The sequence below is a fragment of the Mastigoproctus giganteus genome, chromosome 5, assembly GCF_048544385.1.
Source record: "Mastigoproctus giganteus isolate SK-2022 chromosome 5, ASM4854438v1, whole genome shotgun sequence".
Taxonomy (NCBI): domain Eukaryota; kingdom Metazoa; phylum Arthropoda; class Arachnida; order Uropygi; family Thelyphonidae; genus Mastigoproctus; species Mastigoproctus giganteus.
The window spans coordinates 223,613,715-223,640,757 of record NC_143579.1 but is presented as its reverse complement, the minus strand read 5'-3'; the positions used below and the strand labels follow the sequence as shown (position 1 = coordinate 223,640,757).

The 27,043-nt window shown below is 34.4% G+C and overlaps 2 protein-coding genes across 2 annotated transcripts in view; one reads left to right on the top strand and one right to left on the bottom strand.

The window, feature by feature from the left end:
- Window positions 1-1,985, bottom strand: part of Pa1 (PTIP binding protein Pa1) — a 31,311-nt gene extending 29,326 nt beyond the window's left edge. Inside the window, exon 1 of the mRNA XM_090373748.1 lies at window positions 1,500-1,985. Coding sequence (XP_090229874.1) covers window positions 1,500-1,810 — 311 coding nt within the window. The 5' untranslated portion in view covers window positions 1,811-1,985. The remainder of the gene's footprint in view (window positions 1-1,499) is intronic.
- A 110-nt stretch (window positions 1,986-2,095) lies between these two features.
- Window positions 2,096-27,043, top strand: part of LOC150086155 (uncharacterized) — a 71,296-nt gene continuing 46,348 nt past the window's right edge. The window contains exons 1-4 of the mRNA XM_090374810.1: window positions 2,096-2,141; window positions 6,268-6,502; window positions 16,393-16,670; window positions 20,915-21,078. Of these exons, the coding sequence (XP_090230936.1) occupies window positions 2,139-2,141; window positions 6,268-6,502; window positions 16,393-16,670; window positions 20,915-21,078 (680 nt within the window). The 5' untranslated portion in view covers window positions 2,096-2,138. The remainder of the gene's footprint in view (window positions 2,142-6,267; window positions 6,503-16,392; window positions 16,671-20,914; window positions 21,079-27,043) is intronic.

The following is a 27,043-nucleotide window of genomic DNA, read 5'->3' as shown; positions in this document are numbered from 1 at the left end:
CAATGGTTAAACCACACCTTCAGTACTGCATACGGTTCGGATCTGGAGGCCTCATTTTAGGAAGGATGTGGAAGGTACTGGAATGGGTGCAGAGAAGAGCAATGCAATTAGTGAGGGGAAACAAAAGGATGCACTTACTAGGAAAGGCTTCAGCTGTGCAAATTGCAGGCACCTGCAAGGAGATCTGATTGACACGTTTAAGGCTTTGAATGGATTGAGTAAGCTTAATGCTGATGGCAGCCTGCTTCTTGTGCAGGCTACACACGAGGGATCATAAACTGAAATTGAGGAAGGATGGTTGCAAGATTTTTGTACAAAAATTTGCCTTCAGGCAGTGAGTAGTTGATTGTTAGAACAAATGCCCATCTGGTGTTGCAAAAGGCTTTTTTTTTTTTTTTTTTTTTTTTTTTTTTGGCTGATGCTGTATAAGCTTGCTTTCTTGCAGAATTTTCTGCTATTAATACTAATATTCATGGTATTTATTAATATTTCATTTTAAAAAAAAGAGAAAGTTATTTGCATATCTTCAGGAAGGTACAATTGCAAGTTCCATAAGTTTATATGGAAAATTAATGCTTGGTTAATGTACCATTTTCCAAGAACACATTTTGTATATTAACTGAGAATTTGGTGTACTGTACTTAGATGAAACATATAAAAGAATGGGATGATAATTAGATTACTTTTAGTAGCTAGTAGGGTCTGATACCACATAAAAAAAAAAAGAAAAAAAAAGGTAAACTGCAGCTATTATCAATCCACTGCAGATGGAAGCCTCCTCAACTCGCACTGGACCAGTGTGGGTTGGCAGATCAACCATATTTGGTTCATTCTGTTATTTCTGGATTAATAGAACTTGGCAACTTTTTTTTTTTTTTTTTTTTATTTATGTGAACTCCAAACACGAGAGATATTAGAACCTATAGTACTTAGTACCGTGCTTGGGTTGGAGGTTGAGAAGATGAAAGAAGATATTTGTTGACATTGGACTTGAACTTCTGTAGATTGTAATTTTCAGGAAATACTGAACTAGGTACCTATTGAAGTCTATAAGGCATTGATAGTACAATGAAGATGAAATTTCCACTGGCATAAATGATTCCAGAACTAGGGCTATACATTCAAATTATGGGGGAAGGTGTTTAAGCTGGATTGCAGGAAGTTTACATCAGTCAGAGAGTTGTTTGTCGGAACAAGCTGACAGCTTGCAGAAATTCAAAGGTCAACTAGATAATTACTTACATGGGGGGAAAGCACATAATTAATCTATTTTCTTATCTACTTGGTTTATATATTTTATTTTTTATATCTTTCTTTATGTTTATTATTATTATTTTATTTTTTTATCTGGTGACGAAAAAGTTGTAGCTCCTCGCACTGTATGCTAATATTAAAATTAACCATGAATTCCCATTCATCAAACAAAACAAAAGTTTTTGCTTTCCTAGTATAAATGGGGCGGTGCACTAGACTAATATTATGCATATTCCGATGCTTACCTATGTTTAATATCATCATCGTCAAATGGCCGTTTATCGATCGATTCCGACTCGTTGGAATGTACACTTGGTGATCTTCGCCCTGGACATTGCCATTCAAGTTCTAAGATACCTTTTTTTTCTAAAGCCATATACAACTGGACGATATCTTCTGGTTTAGGTTCCCACGACACCTTTCCATTAGCACCCGTCGAAGATGTTGAATAACATTCGTCATCACTGCAAGAGACCTTCCAGTCTTCGCTGTCATCTTGAGATACATCTTGAGGTATCTTTACATTGTTTATTGTGAGTTCTTCCGTTGAGCACATGTTTCAATACTGGTTTAATTTTTTTTTCAAATCAACTGCAACTATATTGCAGTCATAATTACAAGCGATTAACATCGCATCTATTTCATACAAAACCAGTAACAGTCTATTTTAAAATATAATTTAAAAGCAACTTTACTTCTAGCTTACTTTCGACCTCGCAAACACACGCATCGCTTCGCCATTATCAATATTTATATTGAAAGGATGAAGATGGCGCTGTATGCAAGGTTGTAACATGCTTGCTATTGGTTCGATTTGACAAAGACGAAGTTTGAAATAAGTTACTGGTGCTTTAGGCGTGTATCTAATTAACCGAATACTTATAATGGTAGGTAGACTGTACTAGTTTATAAAAATTATATCCTTTTAAATTTTTGACTTCTCTGATTTTTTATTTGTATTTAAGGTTACATTTCATATTTTGTCTCCCATCCTGTTTACCAACGGCTGATACTAAAGAATTTTCAATATGTATTGAGAGGCTGTCTTTTTAGCCTAAAAAAAAAATTACTGGTGTAAATTTGCCAGGGATGTGCAGGGAACAGAAACAAAATCCGCATATACAGTGTATTATCGGGTACGCGATATGGCTTCTTTTTTTTTTCTCCTACTCCACGTTGCATTATTTGCTTTCCTGCTATGTCACGTTGATACAAGTTCATCACTGTTGAGCATCCGTGATCAACGGCCACCTAGAATAGCCTGACTTACGAGATGCTTTGGATCGTTAGTTGTTGCCTGTTACAGACATGGACATGTGTTTTTGTGAAGGGCGGCCCCTTGAACGTCAGTTCATCTCCGCTTCGTATCTCTGTGAAGAACAGTATTATTACAAATGGGCCAGATATGTGTGTGACGTAGGTTTGTGTGTTCTGTTCTGGCCACTTGGCTACCCAGAAGCATCAGTCACCTGGACAGATGATTCTGGGTACTCGTCCACACCACGGGAAGGTAGGCCTACTCGTCCACACCACGGGAAGGTAGGCCAGTCCCAATAGTGCTCGTGATGTCTCGATTTGAGACTGTGACCCACCTGATGTTGCCAAAAAGTGGGCCAGATTCCTCTGGGGACCCACTCCAGAGAAGATAAAAAAAAAAAAAAGTTCCATAGTGTATTAAAAAAATAATAATAAAAATTAAAAGGTTCCCGTGACATTAAAAGGGGGGGGGGGATTCCCGCGGCTTATTAAAAAAAAAGGTTCCTGTAGTGTATTAAAAAAATAAATAATAAAAATAAAAGAGGTTTCCCTGACGTATTAAAAATAAATAAAATTTAAAAAAAAAGAAAGAGAGGTTCCCCTGACGTATTAAAAAAAATAAAATAAAAAAAGAGAGAGAGAGATTCTCTGCCCCCCTCCTTTTTTTAATACGCCACGAATTAAAAAAAAAAAAGTTGAGATTTATTCATCTACAGCAGAATCTATTGTTTTATAAACTGGTGAGGACACAGCCAGACAGTTCGTCATAAACATCAAATTGAATGTCAAGTTGAGTTCGGGCCAGAGGTGCGAATAACTGTTGTCATCTGAGACCATACAAGTCTTCTCATAAAAGCTTCTTTTGCAAAAGACTGCAGTGCTCGGTAATTATCAGCATCCTGCACCAACACTGACTCTTGACCAGTGGAAAGATTAGGCACTGCTTCCCTAAGCCTGGCCCTGGAATCCTTATAGTTTGGGCATGAATATAGTACATGTTGCCAGTCTTCAACCTGTCCACACTGACATAGATCTGTTGTTGACAACCTAAATTTATATAATTTCATGTTCATCGAACCGTGACCAGTCAGCAAGTATGAAGTAAACATATCCATACTGAACCAGACCTTCATCTTCTTGTTCATCAATGTGTAAGCCTCGGGGAAGAATTTTCTTGTAACACAGCCAACTGATGAAGTGTCCCATCTAGATTGCAAGGGTTATTAGTTCATTTCAAATTATTTTACGTTTATGTTTGACATCAGAGTCTAAATTAATTGTGATTCCAAAGAGTTCTGAGGGAATTTTATGTTTTAGTCTGTAGGTTAATCCTCTGTAGATCACGTGTAAGTCAAGAGGCAGAAAACCCGCTAGGACCTGAAGTGCAGCCATTGAGACTGTGCGGCAGGCTTTCAGAACACTTAGTAACATTATTCTCTGAAGTGTCATCAATTTAGCTTTGAACTTTACAATTTTGACCCTATGGAACCATGCACCTGCAGCATAGGCCACCACAGGGACAAACGCAGCTGTATAGTAGAGCCTCAAGGATCGTCTGGCGAGGCCCCACTCATTTTGAGAAACTCTAACTATAGCACTGGCAAAGCATTTAAATTTTGCACCAAGGCTTGACAAATGTGCCCCAAAATTCAATTTATGGTCAATAATAACACCCACCAATTTAGTTTCCATGACTATAGAGATTTGAGCATTACCAATTTTACCCGTAGGTGGACGCCAGATGTCAAGTTTGTCCTCAAGAACCATGATCTTGGTCTTGGAAGGACTTATCTTCAATTTATTTGCATGGGTCCAAATCTGTAGGTCTTCTAGGACTATTGCTTCCAAGGCAGATCTTGAGTTGCCACTAAGAAATACTGTTAGATCATTGGCGTATGCCATTATCTTGGTATTTTCAAATGTTCTCTTTATCCAGTCCTGTAACACTACGTTCCAGAATAATGGTCCTAAGATGGATCCCTGAGGACACCCTCTAGAAATTTGACGTAGAATCTGGTTATGTTTGGATCTGACTGTGACGAGTTGGTTTGTAAAGTAGCTCTTGACAAGAAGATATAACTGTTTAGGGCATTCTGCAGAACACAGACGTTCGAGGGTGCTATCCCATCAAAGGCACCCTTGAAGTCTATGAATATAGCCAATGTGTATTTGAATGGAGAGTTTTCAACATGGCAAATAAAATCTACAAGGGCATCCTCACAAGATTGGCCTGGAGAAAAACCATACTGGTTGGATGCAAGATCTTTTTCAAGAAAAAGAGAGTTCTACCTTAGGGCAACTAGGCGTTCCAACAGTTTCCCAAAATTGGCCAGCAGTGCAATTGGCCGATAAGATCTGGGCTCGTCTGGGGGATTATTGGGTTTTTTAATCAATCTCAGAAGAGCAGTTTTCCAGAGCTCCAGAAAGTGTCCTTCCTCCAAGCATTTGTTAAATAACTGTAAGAAAATTTCAGGTTTAAGTTTTGCAGTCTCCACAATAAATATATTCTCCAGCATATCCATACCTGGACATTTTCTTATATTGATCTGCTTTAAAACACTCTCTAACTCCACAGCAGTAAATGGTTCCGAATAAGAATTTGACATGTACAAGGAGTTTCAGAGCGAATACCTCTATGAATTTCAGCATCCCAACCCGACTCATCAATCGGAAACAAGTTGTCAAGTATAACACTTACAGACTCGGACCAGTTTTTAGTCTGTTTTTAGTTTGTTGCCTGTTACAGAGTGCCCTTTATTTACAGTTCGAAAAAGTTCTAGTAATTTCTCTGGTTTCCACCAAAAATTCTGGAAAATTCGATTTTGCGTTGCTGCCACCAAAAAAAAAAAAAAAAGTCGCTGCGCAGCACTACTGGGCCTTACTGTGTTTCAAAACAAGGTTTGTGAAGTTGAACACATTTATAATTATCTATGCTACAATATCGGGTTTATTGTGTACTTTATCATTCCGCCATAGAATTTCTTATAAATTTGTTATTTATAAATGGAACCTTATCTGATCGGAAGTGCAACTGCCAGTGAAAATGTGGCTAAAAGACCACACAAGTCTATAACATTAGAAGAAAAGGTGGAAGTTATTAGAAGAATGGAATGAAGTTCCATGAGAATAATATTATCTTTTCTATAAGCTACAGTGATAAACATCAAAATAGTACCAGTTTCACAAGAACGTTTGGAATGTCAAACAAATAAGTTCTTATTCCAATTATATAAATCACATATATTTTTTTAAAATAGAAGTAGAATTTTAATTCATGCAGAGAATACTGAAGTGATGTACTCTTCTAAAATTGTCAAACATTGCTTGTTACTTACTGGACAGCATAAAAAAAGTACTGTACTCTTTTTATGCAGTACTTTATACAGTATTTCACTGTATGCTCTACACTAGTTCACTGGCATGGTGTCATATCCAAAAAAAAAAAAAAAAAAATCATTGGATAACCTATTTGAATTCCAATAATATTACAGTATTGTGTTTTATATGAAGCATCAAATAACCAGGTCTGCCACTTCATACACTGAGTCATTTCATATCTGCCACTATCATATATACTATCTGCCATTATACTATCCGATTTTTTTTTTTTTGACTCACATGCACGTCAGAAAAATCGGCTTGTATGCATGTCGCATACAAACCAATTTCTGACATAGAAATCATTCCATTAAATATGGAGAACTTATTTATAATGTTTAGTTAAAATTCCTTTCTGAATCTTGCTTTTTCTTTCAGGTTATTATGAAAGAGGAGAAAGAAATTCCTGTTAGAATTGCAGTTCGTGCACGTCCATTATTTGAAGAAGAGGCGGAAGGAGCAGTCTCTTGTATCAGATTTATTCCGGGTAAATCACAAATAGTAATTGCAGATGAGAAAGGTTTTTCTTTTGATTTTGTATTTAATGAAGAAAGCACTCAAGCAACTGTTTACTCCACTTGTGCTGCCAACCTTATTAACAAAATATTTGAAGGTGAGTGAAAATTTGTATTTTCAACTTTTCTTTTGTTTTCCAAAAAAAAAGTTCATTGTTAGATCAGCAATAAGATAATACACTGCTATACCGATACTACTGGAGTTTTGTTGTCTTCAGTACTTCTGTTTCTTCTATTTATACTCATATTCTTATAAAAAAATAAGAAAAACTGCAACAATATACCCAACTCAATGATTAGTTTATTAAAATAAAAATATAATAAATAAATGTATTCTTATGGTAATATAAAATCAAATGATACAATCTCCATCAATGACAAAGTATTATAAACTCATCTCCTTAACATCTGCACTACCCAAGGTGTTGCAGAAAGCCATCCTGGTTGTTCTTAGTTTATCGCTGTGAGAAAGACCACCACCAGAATGTCATTATTTACTCTCTCGTCAATCTACTGTTATAAATTTTCTGGCTGTGACCAACTTTATTCTCAAGGTTTATGGCATAAAAGCCAATTTATCCAAACTAATACTAATCATTAATATTACTTTTGGCAAAATGATAGCAACAACAGGGGGAAAAAAATAACCAGTGTTATCAAGATAAACTCTCAACCTCCACAAGAACAGATGGTGGATTTTCGGCTGCTGAAAGGGGTAAGTAGTTTTGATAATTTTACTGTATTCTTCATTAATTAACATACTACATTGTGTTCTACAAAGATATTAAATAGGCTTAGTAGCGTTCGTTACCTTATTTTTTAAATTTAACAAGTGATTTTTGTAAGTTACGACTCACTGCTCATACCGGTGTTGATGCAATTATTGTTGAACTTGCTGCAATTGTTGTAGTCAATACAAAATAGCATAACGTATATCTCAAACTGATAGCATAAGGTATAACGTAAAACTAGATAGCGTGATACGTAGCAGTGTATAAGGAATCTGGTAGCTTAGTATAGTATTATCAGTTATCAATAAAATTTATTAATCTTATTAAATTTCATCATAAATTAAATTGTATTTAAAGAGTAGTAGTAGTGGTAGTGGCATGTGATGCAAGAAAGCAAGTGTATGAGCTTATGCAGCATCAGCCAAAAAAAAAATCACACCATTCCCTCCAAATGCCTGTCCAGTTCCTCCTTAAATTTATTCAACCTATCAACTTCCACAACGACAGATGGAAGTTTGTTCCAGCAATTAACCACCCGCTGGCTAAAGGCAAATTTCTGCACATCTATCTACATCTGTCCTTTCTTAATTTGAATTTATGCCCCCTTAGGTTCGTAATCTGAACAAGTGGAAGGATCCCATCAGAATTCAGCGTGCTCAACCCATTCAAGGCCTTATACACCTCAATCAGATCACCGTGCAGGTGCCTAGTCTCCAACCACTGCAATTTGCAGAACTTAAGCCTCTCTTGGTAAGAGGATCCTTTCATTCCCCTCACCAATCTTGTTGCCCTTCTCTGTACACACTCAAGCAAATCTACATCCTTCCTAAAATGAGGCCTCCAGACCTGTACGCAGTACTCAAGTACTCAAGGCGTAGAATTTTTGGAATATTTGGTGGGCCAAAGAAATTCCTAATTACTGAAAACTACATTCTCTGCACAACTTTAATGTTATACAGAGAAACAAAAACAAATTTTATACCTACCTATATCTACAGATTCCAAATAAATCGATGGATATGTAATATAAAATATACCAGTTTGTTTATATCAAATTTTAATTATTACTTATTTATTTTACTAATCACAAAAATACAGTCAATAATACAACAAAATTAATTATTACTTGTTTATTGTACTAATCAAAAAAATACAGTTAGTAATACAACAAAATTACAATTAATGTGGTTGTAGAGTGCAACGAAGTTTCTTAATATCGGGTTTTAAAGTACTAGTTCCAGCTCTTAAAAAGTTATGTAAATGTTGGGTTAGTTAGACATGATTGTATTTTTGATTTTACATATTTCGTTTGTGAAAAGGTCTGCTCACATATATATATGTACTTCCGAAAATTGATGCAACTTTTCTTGCAAAATTTTTAATTTTTGGATAATCTGACTCAGATAATGTTGAATAAAATTGAATTAGATTTTTATTTTTAAATATTGTATTCAGTGCATCATTGGATTGAAGATCTACTAACTCTAATTGTAAATTCTCATCAACATTGTTGACAGATGTGTCAAGTGGATTTTGAAAAAGTTCAAACACCTTTGAATTATTTTTAAAATCAGAAAATCTGTTGCAAAATTTTCCTGCAACAAACTAATGTTTTGAACAAAATTTTCAGTTGAAAAATTACAACTGGACTTATTTTTAGATAAATTATTGCAACATGGAAAATGTGAAAATTTATTCCGAAGTAGTCAACTTTTAAATAACTCCAGTTTTGTTTTGAATGCTTTGACATTATATTATGATTCGTTGACAAGTTTGTCTCGTCCTTGTAGTTTCATATTAAGAAAATTTAGGTGTTCACATATATCTGTTAAAAAGGCAAGGTTCCACAACCATTTGAGATCTCGCAGTTTAATAATAAATAAATTTTCTGTTTATACTCTGGGACAACCAAACAGTTAGAGGAGTTCACAAGATAGACAGAATACAAGAAACAGCACCGTATTTAGCAGGCACGGGCTTGAACCCCGGTCACTCAAGGTACGTATACTTTTATGCACCCATGCGCCTGACCACTAGGCTATAGCAAACCTTCCAGAACAGGTTTCAATTTTTCGTTCATAAGTAGATCTATTTCGATCCTAAGTTCAAAAAATCGCTTCACCACATTACCGTGACTCAACCATCACACTTCAGTGTAGTACAACAAATCACCGTATTCAGCCTCGATAGTTTCAAGAAAAATTTTGAATTGCCGATGATTCAGACCAGTCTTGCAACTAAAATTTACTGTTGATGTTACAGTTGACATGACCGAATCTACGCCCAAAAATTTTCCGGCCAAAGACTGCTGGTGAATTATACAGTGAAATTGCATTGGTTTTTTGATATTTTTACTCTCAAGATTTATGAAGCTGATTCATGAACCCAATTTAGTACCGACCATATTTTGAGCACCATCCGTCGTAACCACCGATAGCAAATCCCAATTCAATTTGAGGCTGTCAATTGCTTCTGACACATTCAAAAATATATTTTCACCTGTTGTTGTATCTTTCAAGCTTTTTATTACAACTAGCTCTTCAGTTACTGCAAACTTTTGATTTACACCTCAGATATAAATTAGTAATTGAACTGTATGGCTTGTATCTTCACTTTCATCAATTGCTATTGGAAAATGTGTGAATTCATGAACTTTTTCTAAAAGTTGATTTTGAATATCAGCTCCTGAATCTTCAATTTTTCTCATTACAGATGATGAAGATAAACTTGCAGACACAAAATTCTTTACTTTCTTAGGACAAACTTCTGCAATTACCAAACAAATTTGTTTTACAAATTCTCCATCTGTAAAGGCCCTTCCTTCTTCAGCAATGATTTAGGAGGCTTGAAAACTAGTTCTAACTGCAGATAAATTTTGATGCGTAAAAGTTCTAATCTTCTGTTGTGATTTTCAAAAGTTTGGGTTAGTTCTTGGAATTTTTTTCTGCCACAAAGCTCCTTGAAAAATATCATAATTTGAGGCATGTTTTGTGGTCTAGTGACGTTTCACATTATATTCCTTGAACACCAACAAGGCTTCATTGCAAGTAAGACATGTGAAAGTATCATTGAGCAGTGCAAAAAAGTAATTAATTGGCCACCGCTCATTAAAAACAGGACACTCAGCATCAACTTTTCTTTTTTTTGAAATCGACTTCGACATGATTTTTATGGGATTGCTGGAATAAAAAAAAATACTCATGAATATTGAAGTAAGTTTAAGGCTGAACTAGACAAACATTTGGAGTGACCGGATGGGTGAAATGGGAAGTTTTTTTTTTTTTTTTTTTTTTGGTTGATGCTATATAAGCTTGCTTTCTTGCATCATATGCCTCAACTAATGCTAATGTAAGTAAGCACTGAACGAGTCTTAAAATTTTATGAAATATTTTAACATAAAGGTTATTATTATATTCATATCACTCTTATATCATGTGAAATTAATAATATAAAACTATGTTATTAATTATAATGTAGTTTAATGAGGCGACGTTTTGGGTATCTTACCGATACCCATCATCAGACCATGCTGTGGGGAGAACAGAAAGGGTTACAAATTTGAATATTTTAAGATATTACAGTTACAATTACCAATAATGCCATTGCAGTTACCAATATTACAATTTGCAAATTACAATTCTAAAGTATTAAGTTTTGAATTGCTGTTACCATAGAAAACAGGAAATCTATGGTAATACAAAGAGATTAAATTCATGCCTGCTGCCAACAGAGGGATTAACGAATAGGATGGGGTCATGTTTTTATCCTGAATCTGGGATTCTTGTATAGTAGAAGCCAGGGGTGACCTTTGCTCCCATACTCTGGACATCAAGGTTCATGTGCAGGTTGGTTCAGGATCTTACCGATATCAATCATAAGACCATGGTGCTGGTGCCAGGTTTTATCCTGGATCCAGGATTCTTGTGTAGTGGAAGCCCAGGGCGACCTTTACTCCCATACTCTAGACATCAGGGTTGGTGTGCAGGCTGGCAAGGGATTAGGAAATCTCTAATTACTGTCTCTAATGCCTATTGCTATTTGATGACAAGGTCAAGATTAACGGATTATTTTAATGATGTTTCAAAGAATAGCTTTGAGTGGAAATAACAGAATTAATATCTAACAAGACTAAGCTGACGACACAGAGGTGTCAACACTATTGATCAACTGAAAAATGTTAAAATAATCTGTAAAATGTGTTTTTCATAAATTTTAATGTGGGCTAATAAAAATATTAATTTTTACGATCTAATTGAAATATCCGTGGGCTGGATAAAATTCTTTCGCAGGCCATAGTTTGGGGGACTTCAGGTCTAGATCAGTGGCGCGCAAACTTATTTTGCTCATGACCCATTTATTAAATATAAAATTGGCGCAACCCCTCATTATAAACCCCGAGGGAGGATGACACGATTTTTAGAGAAGAAAAATGACATTTTATAAATTATGTACTAGAAAATTTTATTTGAGTAATGGGAATGGAATAAAAAAATTGTTTCCTTTTTAATTTACACATTAAAATAATTTTTTAATATTTTTATTGAATACAGCAAAAACAACAAATCAAATTCTTATTCTTCAAAGATTACAAATCAATAAAAAATTAACAATTGCAAAACAAAACAATTAATGAGAAGGATGAGCCTGGATAACCTATAATATTTCGTCCATATTTGGATGCAATATTTGAAATTGCTAATCTCGTGTCGTCTTCTGGATCAAGTCTGGAACACTGTTTTTTTTTTTTTTTTTTTTATAGCTGTTAATTTTGAGAAACAAACCTCAAATAAATATGCAGACCCAAAAGGTAGCTATCTTTGTATTACCATTTTCGATAATTCTGGATACTCATCTTGAAGAGAAAGCCAAAATTTTTCGCAATTAGTCTTGACACGAGCACGTAATGCTTCGTCAGATGACAGGTCGATGAGATCTTCCTTTTGCTCAATTGTAATTTTGGGACATGAAGAAATTTCAAAAGCAAAGGGATTATGAATCCAATACAACATTTTTTTTCTGGAGATACATAATCGTTTGGAACAATTCTTAATTAACATTATTAGGTGGGTGGCAGTGGCATCCCTAAATTGTTAAATGTCGATATTATTGCTATTAACAAAATCAGAAAAACATGGGAATATTTCAGTATTATTACGTCCAAATTCAGTTTTCCAAAGGTTAAGTTTATTTTTGAAAGTTTCTATTTTATCATTGAGTATTAATGTATTTATTCCCTGTCCTTGAAGACTTAAATTTAAATCATTTAAGTTTTTCAAATATATTAACAAAGTAGCTAAGTTTTCCAAGCCATTTATTAATTGTAAACAATTGAGCAAGGTTCTGATCCTGTATCTGATAAAAACAATAAAACATCATGTTTGAGGCCAAAAAGACATCACAACACTTTACCACTGGACAACCACCTCACTTTCGTATATGAAAGAAGCATTTCATAAGCAGATCCAATTTCATTGCAAAGTATAGTGAAAAGTCTGCTATTTGAGCTTCTACTTTTAATAAAGTTGATCACACTTACTGCATCTTTTAAAACTTTGTGCAAATCAGTTTTCATTTCCTTCGCTACTAATGCTTTCCTATATATAATGCAATGATTAAAACTTATATTAGGAGCAATTTCCTTTACTTTGCCTTTTAAACCTTTATTTTCTCCTGTTAATGCAGCCATCAGTACAATTGCAACACAGTTGTTCCATGTTAGATTATTTGTTTGAAAGAAAATATTTATAACATCAAAAATCTTCTGGCCCGTTGTGCTTCCTTCCAAATCTTTGCAAAATAGAAAATCCTCCAAAATATCCCCCTCATAGCAGTATCCAACATATACAATAAGTTGAGCAAGGTTTGAAATAGTTGGGAATTCATCTAACTGTATTACAAAAAATGGACTTTCTCTCAATTGATTTAATAAATTGAATTTTATGTTGTCCGATAACTCAAAATTTTTATTAAAATAATATTTAATAAAAGTATCTCAAGTAGTACTTCTCAGTACTACTCAGCATTTGATTAGTACCGAGAAGTACATATTAATACCTACTGAGAAGTCGCACTAGTCAGCTGCTTTTTGTGCGTCCATAGCCAGTGAGCAAATTAAGGCAATACGCCTTAATGACACGGTGGGCAGTAGGGTTCATTCCCGACACGGTGGGCAGCAGGGTTCATTCATATCTCAGACTTAGTTCGAATAGCAAGGTCTCTACACCTATAGTATTGAAAAAGTAATTTTAACAACAGGTTTTTAGCTTTTATGTACACAAAAAATAAATTTATTTACAAATTTCCGTGACCTCTTTAATTTATTCCACGACCCTTCTGGGGGTCGCACACCACTGGTCTAGATGATCCTGAGGCCTCCATGATCTTACCTGGCACATGAATCAAGACTTGGAGATCAGTAGTTGCTCATTTCACCCTTTGGGTTGCCTTTGTGAATAGGGGAGAGAGAGAGAGATGTTTGCACATCTCCAATTTATATGGACTTCACCTGAATTCAAGGATGCTCTCATTATAATTACTAATGGTTTGCTAACTTCTTTTGCCACTTTAATATAACTGGATAGAGCCCATCATCCCCTGTGCCTTGTACATAGAATTGTGAGAACTTTGCTTCTGAATCCTTTTTATTTATCATAAATTCATTCCATCTTGATTGATATCTGCTAACCCACTGTGTCCTCAAATTTTAACTTGAGGATGCCAATAGCTTTGAATATATGCAAATACTCTTAGTAATGTTAATGTCCATACATCCTATCATTGCTGGAGACTTGTTTACATATTACATTAAATGGCCTTCCTCAAGTTCCTGCTTAGTGAAACTTCCTTAAGTCTCTGCCCAGTGAGACTTCCTTAATTCTCTGCCCATTCAGAAAATGGTATAATAATAGGATCCTGAGAATAATAATAGGATCTACACTCAAATCATTAATGTGGAAGCCCTACAAGAATTATTATTATTATCAGAGCCTTTATTTACTGCCATACTGATCCTTATCGTGGCCGGATTTGGGAAAAGTGATGGCCACTTTTGAGTACTGCATACAGGTCTGGACACCTCATTTTAGGAAAGATGTAGGTGTGTTGAAATAGGTATTTTATTTTACTTCTTTATTTTATTTATAATACATGTTTGCCATTGCTTTATTATTATATTTTTATAACCTTTTTAATATTTTTGTTTCACATAAGAAGAGCCACACAGATGTGCAAAAGGGTACTCTTACCAAGAAAGACTTCAATTCTATAAATTGCAGCATATGGAAACTGGGCACCACCTGTGAGGAGGTCGAATTAAAGTATTTAAGGCTTGAAATGGATTGAGTAATGCTGATGATACCCTTACTCTTTTTTTGGATGGCACACGTAAGGGGATGTAAATTTAAATTGAGAAAGAATGGTTATAGGACAGATGTGCAAAAATTGATTTTAGCCAGAGAATAATTGATGCCTACAGCTAGTGATTATCCAGCAATCAGTGGCTCTGGGTATCTGCATGCCACTGCTAATACACACAAAAAAAAAAAAAAAAAAAAAATGTGCATTTGTTCCGTTCCATGGTTTCCTAAGCTTTGTGGTCAACAGTCATAAAGACTTAGGAATCATGTTTTACCCTAACCTATGCTTCACCAAGCATATGGAGATGTTCATGATCAAATTAAGCTGCCTATGATGGAATGTAAAACAAAATCTCCTTGGTATTTTTTACGTCACCACTATCAGAAATTACATTCAAGATATCCAATGATCTATCCAATTATGCTGTATGTGGCAGAAATTTGGCCATCAGTTGCTCCACTACACACAGAGAAAAGAGTGTGTCTGCATTAGAATGCTAACTCATCAGGCATCATATGGATATATACCACCACCTCCTACAAATGAATAGCAAAATTGCTGCAGATTGCCACCTTCCTAGACTTCTTATCATAATAAACAGTAGATGGCCCACAGTGACTACCAAACTCTTTTTTGACATGTTGTCTACTAACACTTGGAAGTATACTATTGGCACATTCCCTCTTTTCCGTTATGCTCCACTCCAATAATACTTTGGAGGTTGAAACTGAATGACAGATTCTCACTAGCGTGGGCCCTCCCTGTAGTCAGCTGGTGTAAATGTGTACAAATATAGCACACAAATATATAATTGTAGATCTCTGCCTGCTCCCAGACTACAAGACTGGCTAACTGCTTTGGCCATATTCAAAAGGCCTTTCAGGGACTGAGCACATAAGTTAGTGCTATTATAACATATGCTTTTTGTGTTATATTATAAATGTTATATAGCATTCCCTGCATAGTTCAAAATAATGCATAACCAGTCTGAAAAACTAAATACATGATTCTGTTATAAAGGAATATGTACAATTTTAGTTGGATAATTCTTTTTCATTTCACTTATAATAGTTTACATTAAAAATTGTATTTTATTTTACTTCTTTATTTAATTTAAAATACACGTTTGCCATTGCTTTGTTATTATATTTTTATAACCTTTTTAATATTTCTGTTTTGCATAACAAATAAATTCTAAGACTACTGATTTTAAGTTTGTAACTCTTTAGTATGTAAGGTCCCTGGGAGTCCCTCATACTGCAGTATGATGGTATTCCCTCATATTCTTTTCTTAGTATTCCTCAGTATTCTTTTAGTAGGCAATAAAGATATTTCTTCTTCTCTATTCTTCAGATTGGAAAACTCTGGGTGTGGATATCATTGATGATATAAGAAACTTATTGAGGCCTTTCCAAATGGGAGACTTAAGTTAGCCAGTCTAAGAAAGGTGAAGGATTTTTGTCCAATTTTGCTAAGATCTTTCCATGCTGTAAACAGACAAACTACTCTTGGTACACACTTAATGCCTTAACATGCCATGAGAGTACACACACACACACACACACACACACACACACACACACACACACACACACACACACACACACACACACACACACACACACACACACACACACAAAGATTTTCCTTGATGCCATTCCAAATAATCTTTGAGCTAAGGATATAGACTCACTTTTTATACTCATTCATGTTTATGTGGTAATATTATGCAAAATTAATTTTGAACTTTACTGTTGTTTAGTATGCCATTGATAAGCTTGTAGTAAATGAGAACTTCAAATTTCTGTGTTATCTGCCCATGGAAAATTTATATATTTATTTATTTTATTTTTGTTTATTTATTATTATTATTTTATTTTATTTTATTTTTTCTTGTTCAGGATATAATGCAACTGTGTTGGCATATGGGCAGACAGGATCTGGCAAGACTTATACAATGGGGACTGATTACTCTAACAAAAAAGAATTACCCCAAGAATCCAGGGGTATTATACCACATGTTTTAGATGATGTATTTGCTTTTGTTGATAAAAGCACGTCAAGAGTTGAAATTAGAATTTCATTCTTGGAGATTTACAGAGAGATAGTATACGATTTGCTAAATTCTAAACAGGAAAGAAAACAGATTCAGATTCGAGAACAAGCAAATAGTGTAAAGGTAAGTGTATTAATTGTAAGTTCAGTTTTCAGTTGAATGGAATATTCAGTTGAAAATTGATATTCCATTAAATTGCTTATTAAATTTATAAATAGCACATGATAAAGTGTGCTTATCCTGTTCATATGAGGCTCTTTTAGCAGTAAATTAACTTAGACAGTGCTACTTTTTTCTGTAGTTGAATCCGAGATTTCTATTTCTAAAGCACACTCTCTCTCTCTCTCTCTCACACACACACACACACACACACACACACACACACACACACACACACACACACACACACCAATCTTAGGTAAACTGTGGTAGGACTACCCTAACATTTCTTGTTTGAATATTGTAATATTAATAATTTTAAATGTAAAATGAAGGGGGGATACTATTTTTCTATATGAAAATGTTTACTTTTGTATAGCTATCAAGCATACAATAGCATATATCTTGGTTACAATAACTTACTAAAATTATTGTTACAGGCTACATGTCTGAATTATCTGCATGATCCTGTCATCAGATCCAAAGTTGGGACATAATTCAGATACAGATATGTACCTTCTCTCACATTCTCAAATCAGAAATGTGTACTGCTGCACATGGTAGTATTGTACAAGTGTACAAAAATAAGCTAATTTTTTTCACATGAAAAATTCATTTTATATTTAAGTTATTAATTTTTCTGTTTTGAAAAACTGAAGAAATCCTCAAGAGATATTCTGAAAGCTGGTTTAAAAAAATCCAGAATTTGAAATGACGTTACAGTCAACTCATTTGTTCTTTACAGTTCAAGGTAGAATGGTAAAATTTTGCTTAAACATTTCTTACTAAGTGTTTTTGTTCAGGCACTGTCCACTCAAGGATTTTATTCTTTTGCTTCACAATTTCCTATAGAGCAGTTCTGAAAAACTTGAAATTTGAAGAGATATTTCTGCAATCCAGAAGGGATATGTGGACTGCTCATATGGCTTTTGTTTATACTGCCCTAGCTGAAAGGTTTTACACCTTGAAAAGGTGCTGCAATCTGATCTGCCACATGCAGTATTGAAATATTTATTGGTGAAAAATAGTCTAATAGAACTTATTTAAAGGCTTGTGATAAGTCCATTCTATGTAAGAAAAAAAAAAAAAATTTAAAGCATTGCAGTTAAAATTACAGCAGACTCTCAATTAACTGGGATCGGATTAGCCGAGACACTTCAAGACTCCAAATTAAAATAAAAAAAAATAAAAAAATCAACCAGAAATAAAAAAATTCAAGTAATAACTAGAATAGGTATAAACAGATATTTTGCAAGTCGTAAATAAGCGACAAGCGGCATTATAAGTCATTGGGAGATTAATGTACCTATTATCTTGCAATCCCCACTGTCTTCACACCCGCCACTCAAAAAAAAAAAAAAAAGAGACAAAATGTTTAGTTTGTTTTAGTGCATTGCATCGATTGTTATGTTCTGTTGCAGTGCAAAAGGACAAATTTTGTTTTGTTATTTTTATCAGGAATGTTAGAATTTTTTTATAGTAAATTTTTTTGTTTGTTTATAAATCGCGAAGATGATGGCTAAACGCAAAAGAGATGCATTTTCAGACAAAAACTTGAAATTGTGAAAGATTATTTAACGGCTGCACTTTGAAAATGGTGCATCCATTTAATCTCTAAAGAACCATTATAATGTTGGTGACCAAACCATATGCAACATCGTAAAAAATAAAGGGAAGTTATTAGATATAAAATCGACATCGTTGTTGTTTGTTTGTTATTTGGTTTTTAGGAGCATTAGCAACTAAGGCCATATTGCTCCGGGAATATGCGGTGGTCATTCCCTGACCTTTCCGCATCCTCCGTATTTGGTGGTGACGGGCTCGAACCCCGGTCTAATCAAGAAGCGTGTGCTACGCACTGCTGCTCCTTCCCACCTGGCTACGGAGGCACCCTAATCAACATCGTAAAAAAATATAGGAAAGCTATTAGACTTAAAATGGACATCGCAAAAAATAAAGGGATGCGGTAAGTTTTTTTGTTTTTTATCTATCGCCGTATTTTTTACGTAGGTTGCTGAACATTTTTCGATATAGTAAGTCCCTGACTTACTCAACTACGGATTTATGTAAATTTTTTTTCGCTCAAATTTTTTTTTTTTTTTTAGGATTGTAAAATTTAAAACAAAACTAATAAATAAATAAAATAAGCAATCAGTAACGATGATCACAGCATGCAGAAATTCCACGAGTGAGACACGAAGTAACAAGCAAAAAAATAGGAAAGAAGAGAAGGTTCTTACAATTTATTTATGGTTTTTTTTTTTTTTTTTTATATGACTGAAGATTTCAGTGAAGGGGACACATTTCACCATAATAACGTAAAAACCCACACAATTTGAACTATCGGTATTATTGCAAATGCAATAAGATCGAGTTTACTACCCGTTTATAATTAGATGCAAGAACAGAAAAGCCCAGTAACCCGGAAGATGCAAATTGTTTAAATGCAGTGACTTCCAGAAATGTGCTTTAGTAAAATGTGAGTTCGCGTGAGGTGATAATACTGTGTTTTCCCCCTTAACCTTCTGAAGTTCTTTTCAGAAAATTTCGTTTTGACCTTTATCATGGTGCCGACTAAGAGAATAAGTGACAGCGCTACTAGTAAATCTACCAACAAAAGGAAAGCCATCAATTTGGATCAGAAAATTAAACTAATAAGGATGTAAAATGGCCAAACATTAACAAGTATCACGTGGAATTCAGATTTGTCAATAATAATATAGTAGCAATATGTTATTAGTCATTCCCAAGTTACGTAAAACTCAACGAAGTAAGAAGTCCTGGAACGTATATGTTACGTATGTCAGGGACTTTTGTATTTTTGGATTAACCCGGAAATCGATTATCCGGGATTTATTTTTTACCATCTATCCCGGAAAATCGAGAGTCTACTGTATGCCTGGTTGCAATATGACAAATTTCAGAAATCCTGGATTATTAAGTAATTCATTTAATTATTTGTAGTTTGATATCTTAGTGTTCCAGCCTCAGATTAAACTGAATTTAAGTATAGTGCATGAATTCTTTTCACAGATAATGGAACTTTACTCTTACTGATTAAAATTCCATTATCCATAATAAAATCAGTCCCATACTGGTAATTGTTTGTATTATTTACAAACAATCATTTGTTTGTAAATAATACAAACAATCATTTTAAAATATAAATTTAAGGCCTGTTAACTTTTTTGCTGCCTCAGTGCATATATTCATAAAATGGCACTCTGAGCTTTGTGCCGCAACACACGAATGCATTCAAAAGGCACTCAAGTGGTGTGCCATAACACAAACTAGCAGTCATTCCTAAGTGGTCAACCAACAAGTGCTATAAACATAAGGATACACGAAATTAACAGCAACTCAGTATTGGCATGCTGATTGAATGCTTTGCAGTAATGCGTGGCATCTGTTTATAGATTTGGCACACAGTTTTATTTGTTTTGTTTGTGTTGATGTTAGTTTATGCACATGAATAAATGTTTTATGAAATTTTAAGGTTTGTTCTGATTGACAGTTCAGAACAAAAATAAGTGTTTGCTTTTAGCAATGAATTTCAAATTTTAATTTTCAACCATTATGGATGAATTTTTTTAGAATGCTGGGGATGTTAGAATGTCGATTTTTTTTTCAACATTCAAAAATTATAGCAAACTGAATGAGTTCTCTCAAATTTAGGTGGCAGTGAAAGTGTTAATAAAGGTTACTGGGACATCTAAATATATCAATCACTTGTTCTCCATAATAATGCCATTTATTCCAAACTTAAAATGCATCTTTAATTACAACAGGAAAACGGTTTGTTCTATTTTGAGGACCTGCTGATGACAAAAGTAAAAAATCTGCCTGTTCTAACTGTGGATGTATTTATAGTTTAGAATAAATTTATTACTTACTTATAGATTAGATAAAGTCATTAGCATTTAATATAATGTTTTCAGTGTAATGACTGTGTTTAAAATTATCAGAAGAGGATATGTCTTTAAATAGGAAATATGGTGTAGTTCGAATGAAGAATGACAAGTCTGTCATATTATATATGGACTTTGAAAAAATGGGTACCTCCTCATGTGGCTTTTCTTATTTTTTACATGTACTATCTCTAATTTAAATTAAAAATATATATATATTTCTTTTGAAATTTCACGGTTTGATTACTATGAAAGGTAGAGGGTTGCATTATGTTTTACAATTAATTTCATTTTTTAAAGGCTGCTGGACTTCAAGAAATCACTGTTAAAAGTGCTACTGAAGCCCTTTGTTGGTTAGAACAAGGCTGTATTACAAGAACAGCAGGAGCTACTGCATTGAATGCTGTATCTAGTCGATCTCATGCTATCTTTACTATATATGTACACGAAGTATTTGAAGATGGGTAAGTACTCTATTTGTGAACACATTAAGAATAATATAATTAAATAATTTTTGTTAACTCACAAAATTAAAATTCTTCTGCTTTACTACCTCATACTTTGCGTGGTGATTGCAAACACAATGGAAAAGGCCTAAGTTCAATTCATATTTGTATGGAAGAAATTTTATGACTTGTTTCACAGCGCAGTAGAGTTTGTTGATCTCAGGGTGAGAACTGATTTTTTTTTTATCTCTCAGAAACTCGGGTTTTTCAGTTGGCAAAACAGACAAATTGTCTGAAAAAAGCATGCAATTTATGAGCACTGTATCACCATCATCCCTTATTTATCCACTATGTTTTTGCCTCTTCAGTACATCCTATCTTCGCCGCCTCCGTAGTCAGGTGGGCAGGAGCAGCAATGCGTAGCACATGCTTCTTGATTAGACTGGGGTTCGAGCCCGTGACTACCAAATACGGGGGATGCGGAAAGGTCAGGGAATGACCACTGCACATCCCTGGAGCAATATGGCCTTAGTTGCTAATGCTTCTAAAAACCAAATAACAACAACCTGCCTGCCTATTTCCATCTCTCTTACCTTTCATACTATATTCTTGAATTTAGTCTTCTTATTTATTAATATAATTCCTAATTAAATTGTTACTCTCCTTGTGACTCATCAGACATGATATGCTATTGCCTAATGACCTTATAACCATGCTTATTCAAAATAACTAGACCTGTTCTTAATATTTTAATATTTAATGTTTTGCTGCTTAATTTGGTATTAGTGTATGACTTACTTTTTTTTTTTTTTTTTTTTTTTTGTATGTGTATAAAATAATCTGTAAATAAAATATACATTGTTTTGCACATATGTAATTTATATGCAGAAATTAACTGGCATTTTAAAATAAAGTTACACAGGACAAAGAGGACATTGGTAATCGTCAAGACAAGGACAAGCATTAGAATGATCCACACAATTCTGTCATTGTTGCACAATCTTTAAATCCCTCTGTTGCAGAAATCTTTTTTTTTTTTTTTTTCACCTCACAACCAGCTGCATCTGCCATTTTTACTACCACATCTTCTGCAACCTCATCCACAACCCCTGAGTACTAGGCACTGGGTAGTTGTGTGGCATGTTTTACTATGCAATGAACCAGTGGTTCCCAACTGGTGTGTCACAACCCTTTTTAGGTGTGCAGCAAGATTAGGAAAAATTCCTTTGAGTTCAATGGCAATCAATATTTTAGTGCTGTTAATATTTGTCTTTTAACTTAAAGTGTGACGTGAGTGACAACCACTGCAATAAAGATTATTTATCTTCATAGTGCTTACCTATTGTGTGGTCCTTAAACAATCCTAACTGGTGGTTCGAGAATGTGAGATCCAGAATGTGGAAGCTTCCATACTCTGGAACTCATGTGAAGCAGTTTCCCTGTGTTTTACATTATTTCCTCTGTTGTCATGTGGCGGTGTAGAGTTTAAATAAAATAAGGTGAAAAACTGAGGCTTCACTTGGAGCAAAGACCTCCACTATGATCAAAATCGACTGCAGTAAAGCATATGAATTTTATTTGGCTTTAATTATTGCATGAAAATATAACCTTGTAATCCTATAATATTGCAATGCAGAGTTTAGCTTTGTTATGTTGAATGACAACTTTCTTGATTGATGTTTTCAGAAGATGTACAAACACAGTTCTTAGTTATGTGTTGCAACCTCAGTTTCTTGGCTGTCTTTTTGTAGCAATGCATACTGATGTTTTCTGTTTATTATAGAAAATTAATGAGATAGGCTTTGAAATTGATCTCCAGTTTTCATACAGTCTGAATTTTTTATCCCCTCCTCTTAACTGTCACCAATTTAGATTGTGCACCACGTGAGAAGCAAACAATGCAGAGAACATGAGACTGTTGAAAGAACAGTGTATAGCTGGTTGCACAGAAAATACCTAGAATATGCAGAAATGGACTGGGTATTGGTAGTGGCAAATGATGCAAGGAAGCAAACTTATACAATATCAACAACAAAAAAAAATAATAATAATATTAACACATTTCCCCAATAACCTGTCCATTTCCTCTAATAATTCCCTGTAATAATAACAGAGGATTTTTAATCCTCTGTTAAATTTATGTAAACTACCACTTCCACGACACCAGATGAAAGTTTGTCCCAATAATCACTATCTTTTGGCTGAAAATAAATTTCCATGTATATATCTTGCAACCATCCTTCCTTAATTTAAATTTATACCCCCTTATGTATGTTGTCCAAAAAAGAGTAAGGAATGCCATCAGCATTTAGTTTACTCAAACTATTCAAAGCTTTAAACACCTCAGTCAGATCCCCTTGCAGGTACCTAGTTTCCAGATGCTTCAATTTGCAGAACTGAAGTCTTTCTTCCTAAGAATACTCTTTTATGTCCTTGACTAATCTGGTTGCTCTTCTCTGCACCTGTTCCAACAGATCAACTTCCTTCCTAAATTGAGGCTTCCAAATTTGTATGCAGTACACAAGGTGTGACCTAAATATTTCTTTATACAAATAATTATCTCTATATCCTTGCCAAAATTCCTGTATAACCTTGACGAAACCTCTTGAGCTGCCCTAGTAGCCCTTCTGCTGCTCAGCACCTCCGTAGCCAGGTGAGCAGGAGCAGCAGTGCGTAGCACACACTTCTTGATTAGACCGGGGTTCGAGCCCGTGACCACCAAATACGGAGGATGAGGAAAGGTCAGGGAATGACCACCGCATATCCCCGGAACAATATGGCCTTAGTTGCTAATGCTCCTAAAAACCAAATAACAACAACTTCTGCTGCTCAGAAAACTTCATATCAGACTGTATAATTAGCCCTAGGTCTCTTTCATTCTCTGCTACCTTGAGTATGATAATGCATAGTTGATATGTTATTCTGGGATTACTGCCTTTTGTCAGTGTTAAACTTCAGTTGCCACTTCTTGGCCCAGCTGCCTAATTTTTCTAGGTCTTGTCACAGTAGCATATCCTGACCATAAAAGGATTTTTAAGTGTTTGGTTGTATTTTGTGTGTCATTTCTGGTGATTTGATGGAAGAGTAACAAATCTAGAAGGTACTCAAACCTACTTCAAATCACTTTTGACTTGAATAACGTCCATGCTGGGGGTACCCTACGGCGCTCAGGCTGTCACAAAAAGTTAAATGTCTAACCGCTGTTATATCTCTGAAACTAATAGACAATAGTATAAACAATTTATACTTATTTTGTCAGGTATATAATGCTGTCGAATATGCAAGAAAAAAGAAATTTTGATATTTAATATTTTTTTTTCGAAAAAACTAAAAAGTTTACATTTTGGTCATTTGCCATTGCGCCTTGGTCACTTTCATTCTCAATAACTTCTAAACTATGATAGATAGACATAAATAGTAAGCGACAAAATTGTTCAGTAGGAAACGTAGTTTTTACGTCTATAAATAGTTTTGATGTAGCTCTTATGGTTCCCGAGTAATAGCGATGCAAAGTTGAGAGAGTTGAAAAATTCAAGCATTTTCAAGTTTGTTTTCGCAATATCTTGTATAGCGAAAAGAGTTCTACAAAAAGTAGAGCCCTTTGAGAGCTCTACAACGATATATAACTAGATTTCAAATCGGGTTTTTAGTTTTTGAGAGTTGAACAACTCATTAAAGTAACTACAGTCTGTCCTCGTATAGCACGATAGTTGTGTTCCTAGAAACCCTCTTGCAATGCAAAATCGTGCAATATAAACAACAGGCCCTATGGGAAAAGTGGGGTTAGGTGCCGACCACCCAAGATTGAACACACATTTGGAACCAAAACATTACCAAACACAATAAATAATCGGGTAATTTTAATCGTTATAAAATACTTACGTATTTTATAACGATTAAAATACATAATAAAAAATAATATAATATTTTATTATAATATAATAAATAATAAAAAATATTTATTTTTAATAATTTATTTTTAATATTTATTTTTGTGTCTTAATCTAATGGATTTTAATTACACTTTGAGTTGTTCCCGCTATGAAAGTTGTTTTTATTTTCTCCGCATTCTTTGTAATTCTCGGCGTTGCCTCATTTAGGTCTGTAGCACGTGCAATATCACATGGTCTTTCATTTCGCTCAAAGCGTTTCACAATTTCATATTTTTTTTCTCTATCGACAGAGGCGGACTGGCCATAAGCCTTACCGGGGAAACCCCGGTGGGCCGGAGGCCGGTGTGATTTTGGCCATAAACCGTAGTATGAGGCCACCATAAATTTTCCCGGGTAAGAATTTTTGACTCAGTCCGCCTCTGTTTATCGATATTGCTTTTGTTTTTCTCTCTGAATCTGCAGTGTCTTCGCCAGGACGCTTCCTTTTCACACCTTTTAAGTATTTTACTCATTTTTAAAGCACAATTACAAAACGAGGAGCACCCTTAATACACATAAACAAAGCTGCGCGCGTGTAGCAACTGAATAAACAAATCCGTAAAGGCCGAGATACACTATTAACACCTTACATTTTACTAAAGCACATTTCTGGGGGTTACTACCATAAAACAATAAAAACAATTTCCAGTTGCGTTTCTGCTAGTGGAATCTGTTATAAACTGGTCGTAAACTCGATCTAATTGCAATTGCAAATTATCGATAGCTGGAATTGTGTGGGTTTTTACGTTATTATGGTGAAATGTGTTTCCCCTTCACTGATATAAAACACATAAATACATTTTCAGAATCTTCTTCAGTCCTATCGTGTTGCGTTCAGTTGGGGTGATTCCGCGTTCGACTGCCGTTTCTTGTAAACACGAAGGCGAATCGTGCATAAGCGAATTCGGTTCGTGTTATATAAGATATCGTTCCCGTATTTATAAATCGTGTATGATCGAATTCGTGTAATGTAAACACGTGTTATACGAGGACCGACTGTACTTCGTTCAGTTACTTCGCATTTGTTGAGTAGTGCAGTTGTGTTTCATTTAGTTAAGTTGTGACGATGCTGAAAGTTTCATCAACTAAACATGTTCAAAGATTTTGACAAAATCACAAATCTAACATTGAAAAGCAAGCACCAAAGTCAGTGGCGGAACGCAAGAGAGAGAGAGAATAGGCGTAAACATGAGCAAGAGCAATTAGAGGCAGATGTCCGGCCATCAACATCGAAAAGAACAGTGCAAACATGCAACAATAAAGGTTACCACAAACCTTTATTGTTGATTGTAAATGAAAATACCTAAAATAAAACTGATTTTATTAAGCTTAAATTGTATTTTTTTCATTTCACATGACATTATTCACGGATCCACCTTTGGCACCATGGATTTTTTTAAATAAATGCATTTATTATTTTTTGATATAATCCTTTTGTATGTGTATTATATATATGTGCATGTTTATTTCTATTATGTTATTTTATTATTTTTTTCTGGTGATACAAAATATAAAAATTTGTTCAATTTTCAGTGTTCTGGTACCATGGATGGGTTTATATATATATATTTTAGTTTCATCTTTTCTTTTCCCTTCCTGTTGATTAATCATTATGTTTAATTTATTATTTTTGCTCAACAGTTTTGCCATGCTACTGGCATTAATTTTGATTTAATATTTAATATCAGTTATACATTGGGCATCATGTGGAGGGATGTGCATTTTGCTGCCTCTAATGATAGCTTTATATTTATTTTCTTAATTTTTGTATTATATTTTTTACAATTTTTTTTTAACTACTTCATTATTCTAATATATGTAAATAAAATGGTAGTAGTGGGTTTGATGTGCCAATGCTGCACCCATACCGCCATCTATAGTATTTTATTTATTTGTCTATATAAGCTGGTTAAGCTTACATTGTGTCAGTGGTGTGGCTCTGCTCTGGAGTGCTAGTCTGTCTGTTCTATATTTTTATTTTTCACTGCATAATGATCACCGCTATTCAAATCCTCTGCATTAGCGGTTCGATCGGGGGATTGAATGGTGAA